Source organism: Mustela lutreola, chromosome 4, assembly GCF_030435805.1.
Source record: "Mustela lutreola isolate mMusLut2 chromosome 4, mMusLut2.pri, whole genome shotgun sequence".
Classification (NCBI taxonomy): domain Eukaryota; kingdom Metazoa; phylum Chordata; class Mammalia; order Carnivora; family Mustelidae; genus Mustela; species Mustela lutreola.
The window spans coordinates 57,372,873-57,392,253 of NC_081293.1; the positions used below are offsets into that span (position 1 = coordinate 57,372,873).

A 19,381-nucleotide genomic window follows, 5' to 3' on the forward strand; every position below is an offset into this window, starting at 1 on the left:
TGTCTCAGGGTGTTTACCATAACCCAACATATGAATATCTGAGCAGAATTGTTTTATTCCTTTAACCTCCTCCCCATGCTGGTTTATGTTGTTTTGTTTCCTGATTTGTAGTCATTAGATTACATATTCACATTAGATTTCACGCTCTACAGGGCTACATGCCATGGGTTACAGTGTTGCCCTACAAGGCATGCAGAATTTGAAATGGAATTCCTGGGGTGAAACGATGAACTGTTGGTATAGTATAATATGGAGTTTCATGTATCTTTAAAATACATAAGCCAAAAAAAAATTATATATAGGTGTTTTAATTTTTTCTTTTTAAATGTTTTTGGCATTTTATTCTAGATGCCTCTTTTTATATGCATGCATAATTTGTAAAATTTTGTTTTTTTATTTTTATTTTATTTTATTTTTTAAGATTTTATTTATTTGTTAGCACAAGCAGGGGGAGCAGAAGGGGAGGAGCAGACTCCCCACTGAGCAAGGAGCCCAATGTAGGACTTGATCCCAGGACCGTGAGATCATGACCTTAGCCAAAGGCAGATGCTTAACCAACTGAGCCACCCAGGCATCCCAAGTTTTGTTTTTTTAAACATGAATTTTCACAAAGATGATGAAAATGTGCTATTGAATAAAACTTCTACTTTAGCTTCTTTTTAAAAATGTGTAACTTTACTTCTAAAGCATCAAAACTTTTTTTTTTTAAGGTTTTATTTATTTATTTGACAGAGAGATATCACAAGTAGGCAGAGAGGCAGGCAGAGAGAGAGGAGGAAGCAGGCTCCCTGGGCGAGCAGAGAGCCGGATGCGGATGCGGGGCTCGATCCCAGGACACTGGGATCATGACCTGAGCCAAAGGCAGAGGCTTTAACCACCCAGGTGCCCCTGTTTTTTTTTTTTTTTAATATTTATTTTATATATTTGATAGATAGAGATCACAAGTAGGCAGAGAGGCAGGCAGAGAGAGAGGGAGAAGCAGGCTCCCTACTGAGCAGAGAGCCTGATGTGGGGCTTGATCCCAAGACCCTGAAATCATGACCTGAGCCAAGGCAGAGGCTTAACCCATTGAGCCACTCAGGTGCCCTTTGATTTGTTTATGAGAAGTCTGTGCTGCAAATAAGAGTAGTGACTGACATTAGTAGAATAAATAATATATTAATATGTAAGATTAGAACTCAGGCCTTTATCATCTTCCTTATTAAAGTGTTCTAATGGAAAGTTTCCCCCAAATTTAAATAGTTTTAATAATTTTTAAAATTTGTTTCTTTGGGGCACCTGGGTGATTCAGTTAGTTGGGCATCTACCTTCAGCTCAGGTCATGATCCCAGGGTCTTGGGATCGAGCCCTGTGTCATGCTCCCTGCTCAGTGGGGAGACTACTTCTCCCACTCTCTCTGACCCCCACTCATGCTTACTCTGTCTCTAGTGTGTTTTCTCTCTCAAATAAATAAATACAATCTTTTTTAAAAATAAAAATTGTTTCTTTTATTTAGCAATTCCCTTATGTAAACAAACCACACATGTATCTAGGTCAGTCTGGGAAATCTTCCTTTATCCTTTCAGAGTTAATCACCTGCAATGCAGTTATCTGGTCCTTGAATATATTTCTGTTAATATTTTTTAGATTGCTGTAAGTTAACATAATTTGTGATAATTGTAATATAATTTACTATAATGTATGGCTGGGGGTTTTTATGTTTTTGCTAAAATATGTTTTGTATTTTTACATGAGATATTTTTGTATAATTTGGACTTATGTACCTTAAGTAGGTTTAACTGCTAAACATATATTACTGTTCATGTAATTCCTCACACAGAAGTATATCATGAATGATGGCATAGTAATCTTTTCTATGATTATCATGAAAATTTGAATTTAGTTTTCTCTGTTTTAATAGTATTTTTCTTCTAAACGTTTTTCTAAATATAGGAGTATTTTCTGCATTGCGTGCTGTTCCCCAGAAGGAGGGATACCTTGGATTATATAAAGGGAATGGTGCAATGATGATTCGAATATTTCCCTATGGTGCAATCCAGTTTATGGCATTTGAGCATTATAAAACGGTACTTGAGCTTTTATCTTTCCTTTTTGTGTCCTTGAATATCATACTTAGTTGACAAGGCATTTACTTTGGCCTTTAATGTTACTTTGAGTGAATGGGTAAAGTAATGGCTTTTTGAAGGATAAAGACTTGTGGTAGTTTAAATTTTAAAATATAACTTAGTTTTGGAGTTATCTATTCTGGAATTGTTAGTCTTTTTTTTTTTTTTTTTTTTTTTTTTTTTAAGATTTTACTTATTTATTTCTTAGAGTGAGCACAGGCAGACAGAGTGGCAGGCAGAGGCAGAGGGAGAAGCAGGCTCCCCACTGAGCAAGGAGCCTGATGCGGGACTCGATCCCAGGATGCTGGGATCATGACCTGAGCCGAAGGCAGCTGCTTAACCAACTGAGCCACCCAGGCGTCCCATTTTTGAGCAAATTGTTTATGTACACACTTATGAAGAAGAGCCAGAATATACTCTAAGTTGTTAATAAATCCATTAAATATTAATAGCTTTCTAATGTGCCTTTTGTTTCTCGATTGTAGGAAAGGAACATTGTGGCTTTGGATTTTCTTACTAAATAAAATAGTGAAGTCCTTTTTTTTTTTTTTTAAAGATTTTATTTATTTATTTGACAGAGATCACAAGTAGGCAAAGAGGCAGGCAGAGAGATAGAGAAGGGGAAGCAGGCTCTCCGCTGAGCAGAGAGCCCGACTCGGGGCTCGATCCCAGGACTCTGGGATCATGACCTGAACTGGAGGCAGAGGCTTTAACCCACTGAGCCACCCATGCCCCCCAAAATAGTGAAATCCTATGGTGAAAGTCCGGTTTTGAGTAATGCTTATCAGTTAGAATTTCCCATCCTACTCATTGACTTTCTCTTCTCTGTTGGACTGAAAGTTTATCTTCTCAAACATCTTAACACAGAAAATGGTGAAGTATGTGAAATTTCATAGAGTATCTTCAAAAGAAATGTAAGCAATAGAATGGGAACAACATTTTAAAGCTCATCAGTCAGAACTGATGTCATCAGTATATCAAGACTTCATTGCCTGTACTAGTATTTTATTTGTACTACTGCCACTCACTCTTTAAGTAAATGTGGTCATCAATGTTCAATGTAGTGTGTTTGGCAATTCTAAGTTAGGACTGTAAATGTGCACATCTCGAGCAGAAGGCTACGAAGGAAATACCTGAGCTGCTCACCAGGTGCTGTAACTCTGCTCACCTTTATACACTTGCGCTCGTTTTACTTATGTTTAACACTAATTTCCTTCTTAGTGGATTTCATAATGGATTTCATTATGAAACAGCAAAATGAGAAGTACTTAAAAATATTCCATTTAATTTGATGTTTTTGATTTCTAGTTAATTACTACAAAGCTGGGAGTTTCTGGTCATGTGCACAGATTAATGGCTGGATCCATGGCAGGTAAGAGGAGGGATGTATTTTCTTTCTTTCTTCTTTTCTCTTTATTTTTATTATTTTTTTTTAAATAGTTTTTTTATTTGAGAGAGAGAACACAGCAGGGGTGGGGGAGAGTGAGACGGAGAAGCAGAAGCAGACTTCCTGCTGAGCAGGGAGCCCATGCAGAACTTGATCCTAGGGCTCTGGGATCATGACCTGAGTCAAAGGCAGTTGCTTAACCAACTGAGCCACCCAAGTGCCTGGGTGTATTTTATTTCTGACAAATTAATTTTCTACTAAAATGCTTAATTTGGCTTAGGTAATATTTGTGACATTGATTAAGTAGCACACATTTGTCCTCTTCCTATACTCAATTATAAAAGAAAGAATTAATATCCAAACTAATAAAAAATTTTTTTACAGCACAAAAAGGTAAAGAGGGGCTGCTAGGTGGCTCACTCAGTCGTTGAGCGTCTGGCTTCATCTGTAGTCATGATCCCGGGGTCATGGGATTGAGCTCCACATCGGGCTCCCTGCTCAGCGGGAAGCCTGCTTCCAAACCCCAACCCCCACTCCACCTGCTTGTGTTCTCTCTCTCTCTGTCAAATGAATAAAATCTTTAAAAAAATAAATAAATAAAGGAAAAGGTAAGGAAATTTAAATATACAACCACGTGAACAATGTACATTCCCTTTGACAATTCTACTTCTGGAAATGTTTATTTTTTTTTTCAAACATTGAAAAAAATAATGACTATAATAATAATAATAATAATACATGCTCCTATACAAATAAAATGGTTCCACTTCCTAGAAGCAATCTATTAGCAGTTTCTTATATATGCTTTTTTAATTTTTTTTATTTTTTTTTTTATTTTTTTTTAAAGATTTTATTTATTTATTTGACAGAGAGAAATCGCAAGCAGGCAGAGAGGCAGACAGAGAGAGAGAGAGGAGGAAGCAGGCTCCCCGCTGAGCAGAGAGCCCGATGCGGGACTCGATCCCAGGACCCTGAGATCATGACCTGAGCCGAAGGCAGCGGCTTAACCACTGAGCCACCCAGGCGCCCTATATGCTTTTTAAAAAAAAAATTATTTATTTATTTGAGAGAGAGAGACAGTGAAAGAGGGAATACAGGCTGGGGGAGTAGGGAAGGGAGAAGCAGGCTTCTCACTGAGCAGGGAGCCAAATGCGGGGCTTGATTCCAGGACTCTGGGATCATGACCTGAGCCAAAGGTAGATGCTTAATCAACTGAGCAACCCAGGTGCCCAGAACATTTCTTTTACAGTAATCTCAAGACTTTTCTATATCAATACATAGATCTTTCTTATTATTTTTAAAGATCTGATGTTATATTCTAATCTATGAATGTATTGTGATTTATTTAATCCACTGGCATTTGGAATATTTTCAGGTTTTTTTCACAAGTAATACTTGTGTTAGTATTTTTTTTTAAAGATTGTATTTATTTATTTGACGGACAAGAGATCACAAGTAGTCAGAGAAGCAGGCAGAGAGAGAGGAGGAAGCAGGCTCCCTGCCAAGCAGAGAGCCCCATTTGGGGCTCTATCCCAGGACCCCAGGATCACGACCTGAGCTGAAGGCAGAGGCTTAACCCACTGAGCCACCCAGGCGCTCCTACTTGTGTTATTTTATTTGTAGAATGTATTTTGGCAAGGGAAATTACTTTATCAAGGGATATGTGCATTGAAAATTTGATAGGCATTGCCAAGCTGATCTTCATAATGCTTTCAATGAAATTTTCCCGTACATACCATACCTATACTGGGTCTTACCAAATTTTTAATATTTAGTAACTAATTATGAGTAAGGTTGATCAGCTTTCCAATGTGTATTGACCATTTATGTTTCTTTCATTTTCTGCCTGAGTTGTTTCTATTTTTTAAATACTCATTTTTGCTTAAAAACTATAAAAAATTATTTTTATGAATTTGGGAATTAGGACATTGTTTTTTTCCTGTCAAATATTACTAATAATTTATATATCAGTTTTAGATTTGTCTTTTAACCTCGTAATTTTTTTTAGGGAACATTATCCAAAATCCTCACACACATCCACACACCTGCATCTCCACACCAGTAGAAGTTGGGTTATGCTATGGCCTCAATATTTTTTATTTTTTATTTTTTTTAAAGATTTTTTTAGGGGTGCCTGGGTGGCTCAGTGGGTTAAAGCCTCTGCCTTCAGCTCAGGTCATGATCCCAGAGTCCTGGGATCGAGCCCCGAGTCGGGCTCTCTGCTCAGCGGAGAACCTGCTTCTTCCTCTCTCTCTGTCTACTTGTGATTTCTGTCTGTCAAATAAATAAAAAAATCTTTAAAAAAAAAAAGATTTTTTAAAAAATTTATTTATTTGACAAGCAGAGATCTCACATAGGCAGAGAGGCAGGCAGAGAGAGAGAGGAGGAAGCAGGTGTCCTGCTGAGCAGAGAGCAGGATGTAGGGCTTGATCCCAGCACCCTGGGACCATGACCTGAGCGGAAGGCAGAGGCTTTAACCCACTGAGCCACCCAGGCACCCCAGAATTTTGTATTATTATTTCTCTCTCTCTCTCTTTTTTTTTAGATTTTATTTATTTGATAGAGAGAGATCACAAGTAGGCAGAGAGGAAGGTGGTGAGGGGTGGCGGGGGGTGGTGGGAAGCAGGCTCTCTGCCACGCAGAGAGCCCGATGCAGGGCTTGATCCCACGACCCTGAGATCATGACCCAGGCTGAAGGCAGAGGCTTAACCCACTGAGCCACTGAGGCGCCCCAAGTTTATTTATTCTTAAAACTTTTTTTATATTGATGATTTTTTTATGTTGATTTTTTAATGTTTATTTTTATATAAAGAATGAAGTAGGGATTGAATAAAATTTTTCTCCAAATGGCTAGTCACTGATGCCAACAGTACTTACTCAATAACTTACCTTTTATTTTTACTTTAAGTACCACCTCTGTCATATACTAAGTTCAGTAATGTTATTTTTATTTACTCTTAAATTTAATTTCAGTGTATTTCAATTTAATTAGCATACAGTGAGTTATTAGTTTCAGAGGTAGACTTCAGTGATTTACCAGTCCTCATTACATACCCAGTGCTCATTACATCATGTGCCCTCCATAATGCCTATCACCCAGTTACCCCATATCCCCCCTCAGTAATTTTATTTAAGAGAGAAAGTGAAGATGTATACAATGATATTTAGCAACAAAGTTTTTAATTGTAGTTTTATCAGACCAGAAGGTCATTTAAATATGTAGCTATAAAGGACTAGTAAAAAAATTCCATGTGTCAGAATATCTAAAACCCTTGAGATATACATGTGTGGTGTGGTTGGGGAGAGTAGTAGAGACAGATGTTTTGAGCATGTAGGTTCCAAAAGGAATAGATATTGGATAGATATTGGGGACACTATGGCTATAGATAATCATCTACCTTCCTGGTTATTGGGATGACATTCTTGTTCTTGGATGACAGGTCTTAGAGACTTTCTAGATACAACTTCTGACTCTGAAACCGGTGACTCTTCAGCCTTATTGTTCTACCTATATAGTCCTCATTTATGGTTTTGCCTTATCCAATGTTTATTTAGCTTTTCTTTTTCTTTTTTTTTAAGATTTTACTTATTTATTTGACAGAGATCACAAGTAGGCAGAGAGGCAGGCAGAGAGAGAGAGAGGGAAGCAGGCTCCCTGCTGAACAGAAAGCCCGATGCGGGGCTCGATCCCAGAACATGGGATCATGATCTGAGCTGAAGGCAGAGGCTTAACCCACTGGGCCACCCAGGTGCCCCTTATTTAGCTTTTCTTGACTCCTTGATGGCTGATCCAAGTTCAGTAAGTAGTAAAAATAACCAGGAATAATATTGAAAATATTTAACAATACAACTATAGAGGTCCTAATAAATAGGACTGGTTCTGAAAGCCTCCAGTTAACTTGTTAGTGATTGATACATGAGTAGTATGTGGTGATAATGGTGGTGGGAGTTTTGGTAGGCCTAGAGGGCTACCAGAGCCATGGTAGGGATGTTAGAGTTGGAACAACAGCCTTTGGCCAACTGGTATAGAAATGTTTCAGTATGTTATACTGGCATGATCGTGCTAGTTAGTAACATTAGCTAACAAGTATTGATTACTTGCTATGAATCATATATAGACCTGAGCACTTGACATGTAATCTTAAGGCACTTGACATGTAGTCCACAGAAAAATACGGTGTGGAAAATTCTATGATTGTCTTCATTTTATGGAAGAGAAATTTTAATAAGATTCTATCTACATTATGAAAATTTTTTAGAGAATTCTATTTATTTGAGAGGAAGAGAGCACAAGCAAGGAGAGGGGGAAAGGGAGAGGGAGAGAGAGAAGCAGACTGCCCTCTGAACGGGGAGCCCGATGTGGAGCTCTGTGCCAGGACCCTGAGATCCAGACCTGAGCTGAAGGCCGACGCTTAACCAACTGAGCCACTCTGGTGCCCCTAAATTACAACATATGATGTATAATATTATACGTCACTTTTTAAATTTTCTGTCTTTTATATTCAGCTTTACAAGTGACTGATCAAAAGTTTTTCTTTGAAGCTTGTAAGAAAGATTAAGTTGGATTATGAATATGAGTTAAATCCTGAAGACTTTGTGTTGCTGCCTTTTCACAGCATTTGATTTTTTTTTTTTTAATATTTTATTTATTTATCAGAGAGAGAGGGGGAGAAAGCAAGCACAGGCAGACAGAGTGGCAGGCAGAGGCAGAGGGAGAAGCAGGCTCCCTGCCGAGCAAGGAGCCTGATGTGGGACTCGATCCCAGGACGCTGGGATCATGACCTGAGCCGAAGGCAGCTGCTCAACCAACTGAGCCACTCAGGCGTCCCTCACAGCATTTGATTATTGAATAGCATTATTCATTCAAAGGGTATTTCTAGTTTCATTTTTCTGAAATGAAAGACATGTTAACATCATGTTTTCAGTACATATTATAAAATAATAATAACTAAAAGGAACTTTGATTATAAATTTTAATTTTTAGAGAAAAAAAGGTTTTTTTTAAAGATTTTATTTATTTGAGAGAGAGAGAGAGAGAGATATCACAAGTAGGCATAAAGACTGGCAGAGAGAGAGAGAAGCAGGCTCCCTCCCCACCAAGCAGAGAGCCCCATGCGGGACTCAATCCCAGGACCCTGGGATCATGACCTGAGCGGAAGGCAGAGGCTTTAACCCACTGAGCCACCCAGGCACCCCTAGAGAAAAAAGTTTTTTAAAATGCTAGCAATTACACATAAGACTAGTGCTTCCATTATTTAATGATTATATTTTATTACCATGTTTGAGTAATTACAGTTTATATTTTGTTCCTATGATTGTAAATAGTTGGATTGAATGTTCTAGTTTCTTTATATCAGGTATCTTTGCTCCTGTACCTTTGGTGGCCTTTGAATGTAAGTTTGGAAATTTTTATATTTGCCAAGATAAAAAGTGGTGTGTTTTTCACATTTCAACTGAGCTTATTTTAAAGCTTTTTGAACTTCAGCATGTCCCTCATCTTACAATTAAAATCCAGTACATGAGGATTGTACATGAGTCAACCAGAAAAAGGAAAAACTAGGGACTGAGAATCAAGGTTTGTATTTAAGAAGAATCTTCTTTCCTTCTGTATGTTTCAGTTGTTTGAAATCAATCTTGCTCTGCCAGTTCTTATTGAACTAAGAGTGATGGGTTAGAGAAAAAAGAGGGAAGAGTTAGAAACTAGAAGTGGTAAGCTGAGTTCTGTTTGCTGCCTTCTCCGGTCTATTCCAGTTTGGTGTTTTGGCTCAAGGTTAGGAGGTCAAATGTTCAGAACACTTCCAGGATCCTGGATCCAGGATCTGGCTGGCCTCTAATACTTACGTTATATTGACCATGGGCAGATCATTTAAACTTTCCATAATTCGCATTCCATTTGTTAATGTGGAGCTTGTGTTTGTCCAACTCTCTCTTTCTGAATTGTTCTGAAGGTCAAAGAATTGCTTTGAAAATATTCTGAAAGATCTTAAATTCTCCTGGGGCACCTGGGTGTCTAAGTCACTTAATCGACTTCCTTCGGCCCAGGTCATGATCTCTGGATCCTGGGATCAAACCCTGTGTATGGCTTCCCTGCTCAGGAGGGAGCCTGCTTCTGCTGCTTTCTCTGCCACTCCCCCTACTTGTGCTCTCTCACTCTCGCTCTCTCTCAAATAAATAAAATCTTAAAAAAAAAAAAAAGATCAGAGGTCCTCCTTAAATATTAGAGGATGTTATTAAATCTCCTATGCCAGTGACTTGTTACATGGTCTTGAGCCAGCCACCTGAATTACTTGTTCCTTTTTTTGTCTCATTTGTAACACAGGGAAATTTTTAGTTTAAATAAAGGTGATATTCAAAATATTTTTTTTATATTCAAAATATTTAACAATCAGGATAGCATGTGTAGCAACCAATCAGGACAGAGGCTGGATGTCAGGAGTGAGAATGGATGTATGGTGCTGTTATTAGGTTTTTATTAGAACAGGTTGTTATTATTAGGACAGATTGCACACTGTAGTTTTGAGAATCTCAAGGAGACTTGGAGGCACTTTTTCCAGACCTTAATATTTTATTTATTTTATTTTTTTATTTTTATTTTTTTTTAAAGATTTTATTTATTTATTTGACAGAGAGAGATTACAAGTAGGCAGAGAGGCAGAGAGAGAGAGGAGGAAGCAGGCTCCCCGTTGAGCAGAGAGCCCGATGCGGGACTCGATCCCAGGACCCTGAGATCATGACGTGAGCCGAAGGCAGCGGCTTAACCCACTGAGCCACCCAGGCACCCCCAGACCTTAATATTTTAAAGAGAATGGTATTCCTCCTTGAGCCCTTATCCCAAGTCCAGAGGCAAGATGCTTCCTATATTTTTGGAGAAATTGCTCTTCTGAGATGGTAGTACAACTCTTGATTTCAGAACTTACTTTCTTTAGTTAATGTATTTGAGGCCTAATCTGTGTTTGGGATGGGCATGATGTTCAGACCTCTGCTTTCTACCCCTTTGGCTCTTTGACTTAACATCATGCATTTACTGAAACATCTGATTTCCACAGGAGACTATTGTACTAAAGGTATTTGCAGTCACACGTGATTACTCCTTTTGGATAATAATGACCGCAGATGTGGCTCCTGAATGTCATAGTTGAATTATTTCTCCCTAGAAGTCTGTCTAAGATTCAGAGGTTGCACATAATGATAGGTTATTAGTTATTTACAACTGAACCTTAATCATCAGGCTTGAAGCAATGATGTAGTTCCAAAATACAGAATACAGTAGAATTAAACTTTCTTGGACATCTACTCTAGATCAATTTCTTTAACTTCATGGCTTATCCTTTGTAAATATGATGCATAGAGCCCTTCTTTGTCTGAAGTATTCATTTCTAGTCCATGCATTTTTCTTCATTGAACTTTGATCTCTTTGGATGTGTACATGAAGTCTGGATGCTACTCCTACTGTGGTAGCCTCAGATGGGAAGGAAGGTAGTGAGCTAGGGAGGGAAGCCATCTTTGAAAACTAAAATCTCCTTCCATATTCATTGAGAAGTTGGGGAGGAAGGAGATTAATTGATGAGAGTCTGTATATGCTCCTTTGCTTCAATCCTTTATTATCCAATTTCTAATATCTATTCCTCTCTTTGAAACTGGGGCAGGGGTTCAAGAGCACCTGGTTCCATGGGTCCCAAACAGACCAGGTTTGGCCACTTGCCACTGATAAAATCCAAAGAACAGAGACTGGGTGGTGGTGAAACAGGAAAGAAATTTATTTCAGTGACCATCGGGAAAGAAATTTATTTCAGTAACCGTCACCCAGAAGACAATGGACTAATGTCTCAAAGACCGCTCTAAAGTGGTGAAAATACTTCTAGGTTTATATAAGGAAAATGTGGAACAAAGGTCAGTAAGTACATGCAGGTGGGCATTAAAGGTCCGGTCAGTAATTGTCTTGGCATCAGTCATGCTGGGTCATGCTGGTGTCAAGGCACTTGTCATTGCTTGAGGGGTGGTTTTCTACCCATCGTGGGATGTTTGCTTGCAGTGTCTTTTGCCTGAGTTAAGAGATAAGCTGGAAAGGAGAACTTAAACAATGAGAAAGAACAAACTGAGGTCAGAATGGAAGTAGTTGAAGTCTTTTCAAATCCCCAACACCAAAACACCATTCCTTTTCTATGGAAGGAAAAAGGCATGACAGTCATTTCTTCTGTACCTATTTCCTACTGAGGGAGACAGTGTAGGAATTTTGGAATGACTCTGTGACTCTGACAGTGTAGGAGAGCTTTTTTTTTTTTTCTTTTTAAAGATTTTATTTATTTATTTGACAGACAGAGGTTACAAGTAAGCAGAAAAGCAGGCAGAGAGAGAGGGGAAGCAGGCTCCCCGCTGAGCAGAGAGCCTGATGTGGGGCTCAATCCCAGGACCCTGGGATCATGACCTGAGCTGAAGGCAGAGGCTTTGACCCACTGAGCCACCCACGCACCCCGAGAGCTTCATTTCTTAAGTCCCTCCTGAAATAGACAGTAAGAGCATCTCTAAGCTTATTCGAGTGGCACAGGTTCCTGTTTGACAAATGAAAAAAGTCAAATTTTAACAACTAAAAAGAAAAAGAACAAGAAATATAGCAGTGCTTAGCAGGGTATATTTCCATTTGGGAGGAATCAAATTTAGCCAGTTGTTAAAAGGATCTAGAGCTAGGGCACCTATTAGCAGTGACGTTTTGTTTACATCTTTCCTGGCTTTAGTTACATTATTTCTTTAAAAGGTTTTATTTATTTATTTGTTGGAGACAGAGAGATAGAGAGCCCAAGCAGAGGAGTGGTAGGCAGAGGGAGAAGCAGTCTCCCCGCTAAGCAGGGAGCCCGATGCCGTACTTAATCCCAGGATCTTGGGATCATGACCTGAGCCTAAGGCAGACGCTTAATCGACTGAGCCACCCAGGTATCCCAGGCTTTAGTTAAATCTTTAAAGTGATTTGGAATATAAACACTTTTTTTTTTAAGATTTTTATATTTATTGATAGAGCACAAGTATGCAGAGAGGCAGGCAGAGAAAGAGGGAGAAGCAGGCTACCTGGTGAGTAGAGAGCCCAGTGCAGGGCTCCATCTCAGGACCCTGAGATCATGACCTGAGCCCAAGGCAGAGGCTTAACCCACTGAGCCACCCAGGCACCCCAAGGAATATAAACACTTTTAATGAAAGCACAGGTGCCTCCTTGGGCTGCAATCAAGATATCAAGGGCCATTCAGGTTTTGAGGACCACTTTTTTTTTTTTTTTAACTATTTTTTAAAAAGATTTTATTAGAGAGAGAGCACACACATGCACACAAGTGGTGGGGGAGGGCAGAGAGAAGTATAAGCAATCTTCCCACTGCGCAGGGAGCCTAACATGCGGCTTAATCCCAGGACCCTGAGATCATGACCTGAGTCGAAGGCAGACACTTAACTGACTGAGCCGCCCAGGTGCTCCTTGGAGGACCACATTTTGAATCCATGTGGTTTCATCATTTCAGAAGGTGACTCCATTCCAGGTCTGTTTAAGAGTGGCTGCTGTATCCCCAGCTAAAGCTTCTCTTTATAATTCTTCATCAATAGAGATGACTCGTGGGACAAATATGGCTAAGGGATAAAATCACCAAGAACTCCTCTTTGCCTGATGTCGAGCTTTAACATTATCCTAATTAGGAAGAATTGCTGGCAAGTGGGAGGTGACTCATCCCAGGAGATATGGGCGTTCCTCAGTGCACTGTCCAATCCAGTTATAATAAAGGTGGGGCCATCCACTGTTTCCATAACTCCATAGCTAACCTCATGGAGTGGAATATGCTCTGGCTTTTATTTTATATTTATTTTTTTTTTAAAGATTCATTTATATATTTTAGAAAGAGCATGAGTGGCAGAAGGAGAAGGAGAGAGAATCCCAAGCAGACTCCATGCAAAGCACAGAGCCTGAGGTAGGGCTCGATCTCATGACTCTGAGATTATGACCTGAGCCGAAACCAGAGTTGGACGCTTAACCTATTGTGCCACCCACGTGCTCCTGCTCTGGCTTTAAGGATCAGTTTTGCCATCCCAGTCATACAAAATCGGTCAAGGTGATAGTTGAATTACAAAGTTGTTGGGGTTGGGGGCGCCTGGGTGGCTCAGTGGGTTGAACCGCTGCCTTTGGCTTGGGTCGTGATCTCAGGGTCCTGGGATCGAGTTCCGCATCGGGCTCTCTGCTCAGCAGGGAGCCTGCTTCCCTTCCTCTCTCTCTGCCTGCCTCTCCGTCTACTTGTGATTACTCTCTGTCAAATAAATAAATAAAATCTTTAAAAAAAAATAAAAAATAAAAAAAAACCCAAAACAAAACAAAGTTGTTGGGGAGTTCATCCCATTGTCCAGCTGTTCAAATAATTCTATGTCCATGGGGTCCTTTTATTACTCTCACAGAGTAATAGGCATGAAGATTGTCTATACATGGGCTATTGCGGCAGTTTTTCTGACATTTACCTCAAAATGTCTAGCTTAGGCAAACAACAGCATTCAAGGAAAGTTAATCAGAACTGGAGTCTAACATGCTCAAAGGTGTGTTATTGAAACATAATTTTTCTCTTTAAAATCCCCCTATTTTCATCAAAGATAACCAAATGAAGACCAATTTGTTTGTAAAACAAGTCCAGTTTTAACAAACTTGGCCTAATTATTTATGTAAGCACAGCAAGAACAGCGATTGTGACCGTATTAGTCCTTTTAAATCTGCTTTGCTGGAACTTTGTATAAGGAAATTTTATTTTATTTGTGTGTGTATGTGTGTGTGTGTGTGTGTATGTAAAATGTTGTTTACTTATTTATGTATTTATTTATGTAATCTCTGCATCCATCTTGGAGCTCGAACTCACAACCCTGAGATGAAGAGTTGCATGCTATTCCAACTGAGCCAGCCAGGCACCCCTACAAGGAATTGTAGACTGAACTTTTAGTAACCTTGCAAGGCCAGAAGCCAAGCCAAATTCTTGTGATCAGATTTGCCTACAGTACCTGTAAATTTAAGTGAATTCTTCTCAAGTTCCCCCAAATAGCCCGAGTTTCCTGCATCTGCCAGGGAGTGACCTTCTTTACTCACCAGGTAAGTTTGCTGGGAACTTTGTTAGCAAGATCAGGTCAGCATTTCCATGGGGCTCCAATAGCTCCATTAAGTCAACCTTAGTTCTTTAAAACTGGTCATATCCGAGTCTATGCATGTCTTTCTCTAAATATGACCTTCCAGTCAAAGTCTTGACAAAGTAATCAATGTTTCCAATGGTGTCCTGTTACAAGGAGAACAGATTCTTCATTGCCTTAAAAGAAAGAATACTCAATGAAAGCTTGTGAATTTTGGAGGATTCAGGTAGGCAGTAAAGATAAATGTTTCAATTTGTTCACAAAGGAATATTTTATCATATTTCTGTAAGTCAGATATTTTGAGAGAAAATTTTTCTTTAAATCTGGAGAAGCAAACAGAAACAGCTATGTTTCGAAGAAGAGTTATAGATAAGACTATGATCATCTTTCTCAATTCATTTAGTCCCTGTTACTAATTCTTGTTCTGATTGAATGTAGCTTTTCCATTAGTGCTGGAAATTCTTACCCAGTTTAGTTTTATGATTTCAAAGATGTCAGAAACCTGTATTTGCCAGAAAGTCCTTTTCATGAATCTCCTTGAAAATCAAACATGTTTTCAAGAGCATCAGAACAATAACTATAAATAGCAAAAGACTAGGGGTGTCTGGGTAGCTCAGTCGGTTCAGCGTCTGCCTTCAGCTCAGATCATGATCCCGGAGTCCTGGGATTGAGCCCCACATTAGGCTCCCTGCTCAAATGGGAGTCTGCTTCTCCCTCTCCCTGCCCCACCCCCTGCTTGTACTCTCTCTCCCTCAAATAAATAAATGAAATCTTTTATCTAAGAGTAAAAGATGGACCTGGTGAAATACTGGATGACAGTTCATTAGAGCGCAGTTGACAAGGAAATGCAGTTACTTCTGTGACACAACATTTCAGTAACTAGAATGTCAAGTGATGACCTTATACCAGGACATCTTAAAACTTTAGAAATTTCATATAACTTCTGGAACACTTATAGCATTTACTCATACAATGTAACCTAAGAAGGTTATCACCATTTGTTTGACAGCGCTTCCCCTGTAACCCAACATGCCGAATAAATAAGCCCAATTAGATAAAACACCTTCATTTAGAATTTGAATCTTGGGAAGTTTGTTAAAAAACTCAGACGTTCGTTTGTTTGGGTTTTTTTAAAGAATTTATTTATTTATTTGAGAGAGAGAGTGAGTATGAGCATGAGTAGGAGGGGCAGAAAGAGTGGGAGAGAATCCTAAACAGACTCTGCTGAGTGCAAAGCCCGATGTGGGGCTCAGTGTCACAACCCTGAGATCATGATCTGAGCGAAAGCTAAAAGTTGGATGCTTACTGACTGTGTCACCCAGGCCTCCCCCCACTTTTTTAAAATTTAAGTAATCTCTGCATTCAATGTGCAGCTTGAATTCCCAATCCCAGGAACTCCCTCCCAATCCTGGGATTAAGTAATCTCTACATTCAATGTGTGGCTTGAGCTCCCAATCCTGCCTCCAACTGAACCAGCCAGACACCCCAAAACCTCAGAAGGTTTTAAAGTAGTTGCCTTAACAAGATTATAGGTTGTTATAAAACTAAAATTTTAATTATCTGTTTAACTAAGGTGGCAATAAAAGATTCTATAGAAGGTTGTATAGTTATTAGCAAAACTTAGTTCCTTTAATATTGAGGAAGTTTTAACTTTTTTTTTTTTTAAAGATTTTATTTATTTATTTGTCAGGGATAGAGGGAGAGAGAGTGAGCAAGCACAGGCAGACAGAGGCAGAGGGAGAAGCAGGCTCCCTGCCGAGCAAGGAGCCCAATGTGGGACTCGATCCCAGGACGCTGGGATCATGACCTGAGCCGAAGGCAGCTGCTTAACCAACTGAGCCACCCAGGCGTACCAAGTTTTAACTTTGTTAAGTAATCAAAGACCTGATCATGACAAAATATAGAAACTGGTTTTTCTGGTCAGATAAAGGAAAGGAAAACACTTTTTTTTTTTTTTTTTTAAATAATTTCTTATCAAGACCAGACCAACAATCTAAGAAAACTTTATTTCTCTCTCTCTCTCTTTTTTTTTTTTTTTTGGAAGATTTTATTTCTTTATTTGACAGAGAGACTCTCAGAGAGAGCACAAGTAGGCAGAGCAGCAAGCAGAGGGGGAGGGTGAAGCAGGCTTTCTGCTGAGCAGGGAGCCTGACATGGGGCTCAATCCTAGGACCCTGGGATCATGACCTGAGCTGAAGGCATTTACTTAAGCTACTGAGCCACCCAGGCACCACAGAACTTTGTGTTTTTAACAGAGAAAAAAGCCAAATCTCAGTTTTACACCAATGTACTTTTATTTTTTTAATGAGTACACTTTATTTTTATTCTTATTTATTTACTTTTGTAAAGGAAGCTCTATTCCCAACATGGGGCTTGAGCTCACAACCCTGAGATCAAGAGTCACAGAATTTACTCTCTGAGCCAGGTAGGCACCCCTACCAATATACTTTCTTTCTTTATTTATTTATTTTTAAGATTTTATTTATTTATTTGACAGAGAGAGATCACAAGTAGGCAGAGAGGCAGGCAGAGAGAGAGAGAGGAGGAAGCAGGCTCCCTGCTGAGCAGAGAGCCCGATGCGGGACTCGATCCCAGGACCCTGAGATCATGACCTGAGCCGAAGGCAGTGGCTTAACCCACTGAGCCACCCAGGCGCCCCTATTTTTTATTTATTTATTTATTTATTTATTTATTTATTTATTTATTTTTAAAGATTTTATTTATTTATTTGACAGAGAGAGATCACAAGTAGGCAGAGAGGCAGGCAGAGAGAGAGGAGGAAGCAGGCTCCCCACTGAGCAGAGAGCCCGATGCGGGACCCGATCCCAGGACCCTGAGATCATGACCTGAGCCGAAGGCAGCGGCTTAACCCACTGAGCCACCCAGGCGCCCTATTTATTTATTTTAAAAAAGATTTTTATTTATTTATTTGACAGAAATCATTAGTAGGCACAGAGGCAGTCAGAGAGAGGGGCGGAAGCAAGCTTCCCGCTGAGCAGAGAGCCCGATGGGCTTGATCCCAGGACCCTGAGATTATGACCCCAGCCAAAGGCAGACGCTCAACCCACTGAGCCACTCAGGAGCCCCAATAAAATATTTTTTAAAAATAAAAAATAAAACGCTTTTATTCCATGGGGTGCCTGTGTGACTCAGTTGGTTGAGCTTCCAACTCTTGATTTCAGCTCAGGTCATGATCTCAGGGTTGTGAATTTAGCCCTGCATCCAGCTCTGTGTTGGGCGTGAAGCCAGTTTGAGATTCTCTTTCCTTTTCCTGTTGTCTCCTCCCCACCTCACCCTCCTATCCCCCCAACCAAAGAAACAAAGAAACTCATTCATTCCAATCTTAGTCAGTTCTGAACATGCTTAAAATTCTTTTCCAAGAATTCTACTTCACATACTTACAGCTTCCTTTATACATTCAGATTTAGTCATAAGCTTTCTTTCTCTAAATAAGAGAAATTTATTGTCTCTTATAGGACAGCCTCATTGTAGGACAAAATTATGTTCTTTTCGCTCAACAAAAGTGTATTCTCATCCTTGTACCATTTTATTTATTCGGTCTACTTGTCCTTAACAATTACTTATGAAAATTTTGAGATAGACAAAATTGATCTTCATTTTAAGTCATCTTTTTGCTGACAAATTGCAACAGAGATAACATGAATTTATTTGACATTTTAGTAAACCTTGATAGAATAAAAGTTTATATTTAATACTGATAACTCTAAAGACACGTTTATTTTAATTAAACCAACTATCTTGAGTTAGCTTTGATACTGAGTATGTTGCACGTCCTCCAAAAAATCAGTTTTGTTCCCCGCTGTCAGTTTTACCTGGGGCTCCAGTGAGGAAATCTGAACTGGGTGGTTTAAGTCCAGGGGAACCTCTGGGCCTCTTTGTGTTGATTTGGGAGGTGCTTCAGTTTGAACCTCATGAAGAAGTAGCCAAACAGCTTGGGGTGCCATTTGCTCCTTGATGGCAAGGGTAGGAGGAGCAGGAGCCCATAGTGTTGGAGGTGCTGAGGATGGTACAGGAGCTGGCTAGCCAGTGGTAGTGCAGGAGCCGGAGGAGAGGGAGGCCGAGGCCGAGGTGTAGGGGAGCCATTGGCAAGGCCAGAGCCAGACTGCAAGTTTGGACTAACATTCCTTTATCTCTGTCTCCTGTCTTTCCTTTTGCCAAGCCAGGCTTTTTTTCTCTGGCTGTTTTTCAGCCCTCTGAACCATTTGTTCAAAATATGTCCTAATGGACTTTCTTCAGGAGCAGAAGGCATATTCCCTATCTCCCTAGGTGAAAGTTCAGAATGAACACAGAAGGAACAAAATGATAACTAAACGAAACCAAGAGTACCTCCATTAGTATTCATTCTTCCCCCACAAGTCAGGGGTTTCACTGACTGAATGAACCAAATGGCTTCTTAGTTTTTTGTTCTCCCCAAAATTCAGAGCTTCACCAGCTGAACCAGGTGGCTTCCTAGACAAAGCTAAGAAAACCAAACCAAAACCCCCTATTTGGAGGCAACCAAATGGGAGGAAGGAATTCAAGAGAGCCATTCAGTGGCCATCTTTCCTCTGAGCTTAACATATACATAGGCCAGGTGGTGTTTTTAGAATATCAGTAGATCAGTCAGCCAATATTATCTCTAGGAGGCTTTGAAAGGGTATAGAAATATTACTTCTCATCTGGTATATACTCACATAGGTACACATTCCAACAGAGATCCTGCCAAATATGTACCCTAGCTTCCTGTTTACTTCTCATT

The 19,381-nt window shown here is 39.6% G+C and overlaps 1 protein-coding gene across 3 annotated transcripts in view; it reads left to right on the top strand.

Moving 5' to 3' along the window:
• Positions 1–19,381, top strand: part of SLC25A16 (solute carrier family 25 member 16) — a 49,162-nt gene that overhangs the window by 9,914 nt on the left and 19,867 nt on the right. For 2 of the 3 annotated variants that reach the window (XM_059170089.1, XM_059170088.1), the window contains exons 3-4: positions 1,933–2,066; positions 3,414–3,477. In XM_059170089.1, the coding sequence (XP_059026072.1) occupies positions 1,933–2,066; positions 3,414–3,477 (198 nt within the window). Of the gene's footprint in view, positions 1–1,932; positions 2,067–3,413; positions 3,478–14,360; positions 14,588–19,381 lie in introns of those variants that run through there. The other variant, XM_059170090.1, reaches the window with a different exon arrangement.